General features: G+C 40.6%; 1 protein-coding gene across 8 annotated transcripts in view; it reads left to right on the forward strand.

Moving 5' to 3' along the window:
* The window catches only part of SEMA6D (semaphorin 6D), a 59736-nt gene extending 53047 nt beyond the window's left edge, over positions 1 to 6689 (forward strand). For 2 of the 8 annotated variants that reach the window (XM_082388731.1, XM_082388733.1), the window contains 2 exons: positions 1075 to 1242; positions 2955 to 6689. In XM_082388731.1, the coding sequence (XP_082244857.1) occupies positions 1075 to 1242; positions 2955 to 4243 (1457 nt within the window). In that variant the 3' untranslated portion in view covers positions 4244 to 6689. Of the gene's footprint in view, positions 1 to 1005; positions 1243 to 2954 lie in introns of all 8 variants that reach the window. The other 6 variants (XM_082388732.1, XM_082388734.1, XM_082388735.1 and 3 more) reach the window with 4 other exon arrangements.
* Positions 6690 to 7158: the final 469 nt, after the last annotated feature.

The raw sequence follows: 7158 nt of genomic DNA on the forward strand, positions 1-7158 counted from the left end.
TGTGTATTTATAAATTTGAGAGATCTTTTTTGAATGGTTTGCGGTAATCCCAGAAACCTTTGAATGTTGTGGTCTCAGTGGTGTGAAAAAGGTTCCCATCGAATGAAGCTGGTTTCTGATGTATGAAGATGTTCACTGGGCTCCCTGTGCCCTTCTTGTCTGCATCCGTTTTGGAGTCTTCATGTGTGACCGTTGCACCAGTCTGGCTTGGGGTCTCCAGGGGTTTAACCTAAGATCATATGCTTACATTTTGAGGGAAAATCTACTTGGCAGAAATCAGTAATAGACACGCTAAGAGGTTAAGTTACTCCCGATCCTATTGCTGGTTCTAAAACTTACCAGCAGTTTCATTCCTCAGAGGGGAGAAAAGGATGGAAGATCTTGTGTATCAGAACATCCTTATTCAGCTTGTAAATGCCATTTCTTTTGCATGAGTTGCTGCTAACTCTTTGGAAGAAACTCCCCGGGCATTTTGGAAGGCACGGACAAGGTTCGTCCCTGCTTCAGTGCTTTAGCATGGATGGTGAGCCCTCAGTGTAGTCAGTCATCTACAGATAGACGAGGCGTCTGCGGTAAAGCAGGACAGCCTCTTTGTCAGGTCTAAAGTCAAGTGTTTATGCAGACCTAATCAGGTGTTTTCTGATGACGTTACACTGTAGGTTCCCCGGTGAAGGCAATACAGTTTCCAACCATCTATGAAAATGCTTTAAAAAAATAGACACAAAAAGAAGTGATGTTGTCTCACAAAAGGATGAGAAACTAGCAATTAGTCTTTGGGATCCATCGTACCTTCTCCATGAGTGTCATTAATCACCGCAGAGGCTTCGTAGAGGAGTATTTTCAGTGTCTTCAAGTTCGAAATCTGCTTAATATGTCTCTATTGTTCATTTGTAGCTTATATTTTTCCCTTGCCAGAAAAGGATTTGGTATAATGTCCTTGGATGTGTTTTTATGAAATCCTAGAACAGGCTTTCTCATAAAATTTGCTTCAACTTTACTTGAAAGTACAGCAGACCAGTCAGAAGCAATCCGCTGTCACTACCCATGTTAATAAAAATCTGTTTGCCACCACAGACATGGAGGTATCTTCATCTTCTGTTACCACAATGGCAAGTATCCCAGAAATTACACCTAAAGTGATTGATACCTGGAGACCTAAACTGACCAGCTCCCGGAAATTTGTAGTTCAAGATGACCCAAACACTTCTGATTTTACTGATCCTTTATCAGGTATCCCAAAGGGTAAGGCCTCACCAGGGAACTCATCTCTCACTGAGTGGAAACCTGATTCCTAATGTCTCTGAGGAACGTGTGGAGGTGAAGCCGGACGGAGCTGCCTCTGTTGTTAACCATCGCCGCCACTGGCCACGGTCACACCGGTTTTCTGTGGTTACGTGGAGCGTGCATTCCTTAGCAGATGAAAGAGGCGGAAAGCTGTTGAAGAAGGAGTTGGTGAAACAGCCACTCAGACAGTCTAATCCGTGTTGGCTTCTGTCTGAAGAAGCTACACTCTGCTGGGTTTCAGAGAATTCCGGGGGTCACCCCAGCGATATCCAAAAACAAAACTCATTAATTGCAAATATCCTGATATCGGATGTTTTGTTGAGGAGCCTTTCCCAGACTTTTGTTTAGCTGCAATTTACAATGCAATCTGAAAAGTAAGGGAGGCGCGAAGTTGTTTGAATGCCACAAGCACTGAAACCTAACAGAGTGCTTGTCCGTAACTATCATTTTCAGCCCATAATAGAAGCATTTATCAAAGAGCTGTCTGCTGAGTTACCTTGTTAGACAGATCACTCTGGGAAAAAAATCTATTCTTTAGTGCTTACTAAACTGTGGTATCAGGTTTCCAATCAGTTTTTATAGCAGTGCATTGTCATTTATGATTTACATCTGTTGATTTTGGTTTTATTTGTATTCATTGTAAACAATTTTATAATCATTCTTCCTCTTTTATTTTCTTTAGTAATTCCATTTCTCTCTACATTTCTTTCTTTGTCTTTCACAATGCCACTGAATTCCATAGCCCTCAACATTGGTTAAAAACAACTAATGTTCAAAGGCCTTAGTACTAACCTAGAGCAACAGAATCTTCAGATCACTCTGACTTACCTTACTCTGGGATAGCTGTGCTTGTAGCATGTAACAGACTTGGATACCTCTTAAACTAACATGTCTAGATGTCTGTGGTTGCATTAAAAATCCCAATAATTATAAACTAATTCACTCTTCTTCTTCTAGTCTAATTTAAATATTTCTTAAATATCTTAAGACAATTGGATAATATTACTTAACATAGTATATTTCCTTAGACTGTCTGGATTTCTTTCATAGCAGGCAATTCAAGAGTGCTTCACTCCAAGATGGAATGAAAAAAAAAATCAAAGTAAACATGAAAGGCTACATTTGTAGCTAACAGTGACCAAGCAGATGCTTTTAGTTTGTGAACGAACTATATACTTTCATTCTAATTAAGATAGCATAATTATTTTAGCAAAATATATATTTATGCCAATTCATACATTTCCCTAATCCCAGTAGCTGCCCTTTAATCCTGATTTACGAATTAAGAGAAAATCATGAGAAAAAAACATTTTATGAGTTTAAAATGGGCCACTTAGAAAATATATACTTTCTAGCTCTAATTTTTAGGTAGAAACTCTTAAAATTTTGAATGTTATGTAACAACTATTTAAGAGGGATTGGAGGGGAAAAGACAAATACAGATCAGTGGAAGATTAGAGTTACCCTGGTATTTGTAGCGATCATATATGTCTCTGGGGATCCTATTGGGATTAAAGAAAAAAATATGGAATTTTGGAGTCCACCTCACCCTCCAAGCTAAGCATATGGACCATGTGAAGGTAGTGTTGGTTCAATGGGAGCCATTTGCTGGCTAATATTGTTTTAAAGAAGCTCCTCACTCAGACTCTTTTCCTGTGTGTCTACTGCAGGTGTACGATGGGAAGTCCAATCTGGAGAGTCCAACCAAATGGTCCACATGAATGTCCTCATCACCTGTGTCTTTGCAGCTTTTGTTTTGGGTGCATTCATTGCAGGTGTGGCGGTATACTGCTATCGTGACATGTTTGTTCGGAAAAACAGAAAGATCCATAAAGATGCAGAATCTGCCCAGTCGTGCACAGACTCCAGTGGAAGTTTTGCCAAGCTGAATGGTCTCTTTGACAGCCCAGTCAAGGAATATCAACAGAATATAGATTCTCCCAAATTGTATAGTAACCTGCTGACCAGTCGGAAAGAGCTGCCACCCAATGGAGATACGAAATCCATGGTCATGGACCATCGAGGCCAACCTCCCGAGCTGGCTGCTCTCCCGACACCTGAATCTACACCTGTGCTTCACCAGAAGACCCTGCAGGCCATGAAGAGCCACTCAGACAAGGCCCACGGCCATGGGGCTTCAAGGAAAGAAACCCCCCAGTTTTTTCCTTCTAGTCCTCCACCCCATTCCCCACTAAGTCACGGACATATCCCCAGTGCCATTGTCCTTCCTAATGCTACCCATGACTACAACACATCTTTCTCAAACTCCAATGCTCACAAAGCTGAAAAGAAACTTCAAAACATTGACCACCCTCTTACAAAGTCATCCAGTAAAAGAGATCACCGGCGTTCTGTGGATTCCAGAAATACCCTCAAAGATCTCCTGAGGCATCTAAATGACCCAAGCAGTAACCCCAAAGCCATCATGGGAGACATCCAAATGGCCCACCAGACCCTAATGCTGGATCCCGTGGGACCTATGTCTGAGGTCCCGCCCAAGGTTCCTAACCGCGAGGCATCACTCTACTCTCCTCCCTCGACTCTCCCCAGAAACAGCCCAACCAAGCGAGTGGACGTCCCCACCACTCCCGGCGTCCCAATGACTTCTCTGGAAAGACAAAGGGGTTATCATAAAAATTCCTCCCAGAGGCACTCTATATCTGCTATGCCTAAAAACTTAAGTTCACCAAATGGTGTTTTGTTATCTAGACAGCCTAGTATGAACCGTGGAGGCTACATGCCCGCCCCCGCAGGGGCGAAGGTGGACTATATTCAGGGAACACCGGTGAGTGTTCATCTGCAGCCTTCCCTCTCCAGACAGAGCAGCTACACCAGTAACGGCACCCTTCCCAGGACGGGACTAAAGAGGACACCGTCCTTAAAACCTGACGTACCACCAAAGCCTTCATTTGTTCCCCAAACCACATCTGTCAGACCACTGAACAAATATACTTACTAGGCCTCAAGTGTGCTCTTTCCCATGTGGCTTTATCCTGTCCATGTTGTTGAGAGGATGATGTTGTAAGGGTACCTTAAGACAAGAGACTCGCTTGTATCTTAAGAGAACCAAGTGGCCAAAGAAACTCTTCCTAACTTTGGCAACATCAGAACTTGCCATACGTAGCTACTGCAGCAAGGCTTCTGTGTACTTGCCTGAAAACAAAGGAAGGTGCTGGTCATTCCATTTCTTTTGTTTGAAACTAAAGAGATATGTGGCTCCGAGGGGCTACCTGTAACCAGTACAAAGAGCAGATACAGTGCTCAGAAGAATCTGTCTGTGAGCAAATACTTGAAAATGGGTTCAACTTAGACTGCCATTCTGTGTGGTCTTCCCATTAAATGTGAACATTTTAATATGTATGCATTCACCTTGCCTCTTGCACAAATGTCAAAAAACAATGGTAATGTCTCAAAGAAAAGAAGTTGTAGATTACCAAACAATTTGCTAAAAATTTAGTCTTTGACCCAAACTGTAGCATTTTTTTACGTGTGGCATTTTTTTCATGCCACCAAGGAACTGTGTTGCGTGTGCATGTGTGTGTGCGTGTAAGTGTGTGTGTGTGTGTGTGTGTGTGTGTTCTGTCCCCACTAGGATTTGTTTAGGTGCCCATGGCATCTTTTTGTGCTATGGAGTTGTTTACATCGCACATGACTGAACAAGAGACAATAACTTCTTCCCACAGCAGTCCATTGGGTTCAGCTTTGAGAAAGAAAGAAAACCGAGGCTGATTTTGACGGTCAAAATGATTAACCTGACTTACGTGTTACCCAATGCCAGAATGTAAGAGTTCTAAGTAATTTTGTGCTGCTATTCACTAAAACTTCTATAACAGTCTTGCCAGCTTAAGGAGATGGAGATGATAAGAGATATCCTTGATTTATCCACCAGTATTCAGTAGTAAAATTCACCTGTCCACTGTGAATCCAAGCCCGAATCACTCTACTTAACCTTGGACACACTAACGAGGTTTTATTTTGATTGTGTTTGGTTTCTCCCATGTAGTAAAATTCCTCTTCTTTTAACTCCCCCTAACCCCAAGATCAAACAAACAAACAAACAAAAAAACAAACCCCCCCCACACACACACACACAAAACAGAAGACAAAAGAAGGGGATGTGAGAAGGTTGTAATTGGCTTAGCAGAAACAGTCTGTGAAAACCTAACAGTGGTGCAATCATGTTGTCTACGTTGTGTGATGTGAGAATTTTCTCCTAAGTCATGCAGGTAATGACAGTATACTGTACATATTACATGTGAGTTTACCTAAATCTGTGCATTTTGTGCCTTATTCATGAGAATGATAGAAGTACTCAAATATGTCAAGTGTTTTCAGTATAGCACATCATTTACTGAGTGCCAGTTGTAAATGTTTTTCAACCAGCACCTGAAAAGACTTTTAAAAAATCCTAACAACAATCTAGAACAGTTAATTGTAAAACAATCTATCCAAATAGCTGCATTACATCCTTTGCCATGATAAACATTCCACTCCTACTTTCTTAAGGATGAAACAGTGATAATGTGAAGTCAAATGAGGTTTCCTGGGTAATGTGACACCTGCAGAAACCATACAGAGTCATTTATTTGTAGTTTTGCAGAAGCCACGTAGAGCTGATGATGTGCAACCCTGATGACGATTTCAGTTAATATGCTGCACACCACGGTTTACTGAACCTCATCTAGAAAGTATCAAGGCAGAGGAATGCTCCTGACTTAGTCAGACAAGTAAGTTCAACTGTTTTCCTGATGATATCTATTACTTGGGGGAGATGGGTTGCAGAAGACCAGAGCATTTTTATGCAGAATGTAGAATATGGATGCAGTTATTCTTTTCCTTTGAGAATATTGTTTAATAAAGAACGCGATTCCCTGAGGTCTCTGGAAGCTCAAAAGCTAAAACTTCTGTTCTTGAAACACTTCAGCTTTGAAACTAAAATATTACAGATTGATAATAAATTAAACCAACCAACGATAAACACTACTCAGTCCATCGCTGACAAACCTGTTTGAATTCACCTTACCAATATTAATCCCAGCGTGCGGAAAGTGGAACAGTAACTCTATGTGAACCCGGATAACATTTTGTAACATTGTGCTGCCTTGTAGTTTGTAATGTGAGTTCTATCAGTATTTATGTTGAAATTTCTAACAAAATCTAGTCTGTATCCTGTTAATTTAATTTTTAAATGCTTTATCCATTTGTGCAAAGGTAAACACAGATTGTATCTTTTTTAATGGTACGGCATAAAAAGTAACCCTAAAGTGAAGTGGCTCTATACTGTTTTATAGAGTACTTTAACATGTATAGATATCTTGTAAACTTGTATTGTGGATGTGTAAATAATATGTACTTTGGGTTTTTAACACCGCATGTAAAGTCAAAATAAAATATACAAATCATTATATCCTGCCTCTTGATGTTGAAGAGGTCTGGAAGGTATCGTGTTTTTAAAATATTTTTAAGTCAATCAACATCCTTGAGAGCTTCTTTTAAAATATACCAAAATATTCTTACCTGGAATACTTGCCATCAGGTCGTGGTTACACCACCATTCTCATCTTGGAAGGCTGGGCAGAGCCCCTGGAAAACGTATAATTCAGAAAACCAGATGAACTGTACTACAGCAACAGTCACATGCTTCAGGCCAACCCTTGTCCACGTATCGCTAGTTCGACAGGCATTTGTAAAATTCATGATTTGTGTTCTCGTGTGAAATTGTTAATATTTTAGTCTAAAATTATAGCTGGTCGATCAGGTTCCTGTGAACATTTCTTGCTATTTGGTATAGGGCATTTCTCAATTCCATTGTTTCAATTGAATAAGAATGTAAGTAAGAGATAACGTTCCTCAAATATGGAAATGGGAGGTAAA

The sequence above is a fragment of the Balaenoptera borealis genome (genome assembly GCF_965194805.1).
Source record: "Balaenoptera borealis genome assembly, chromosome: 3".
Taxonomy (NCBI): Eukaryota; Metazoa; Chordata; class Mammalia; order Artiodactyla; family Balaenopteridae; genus Balaenoptera; species Balaenoptera borealis.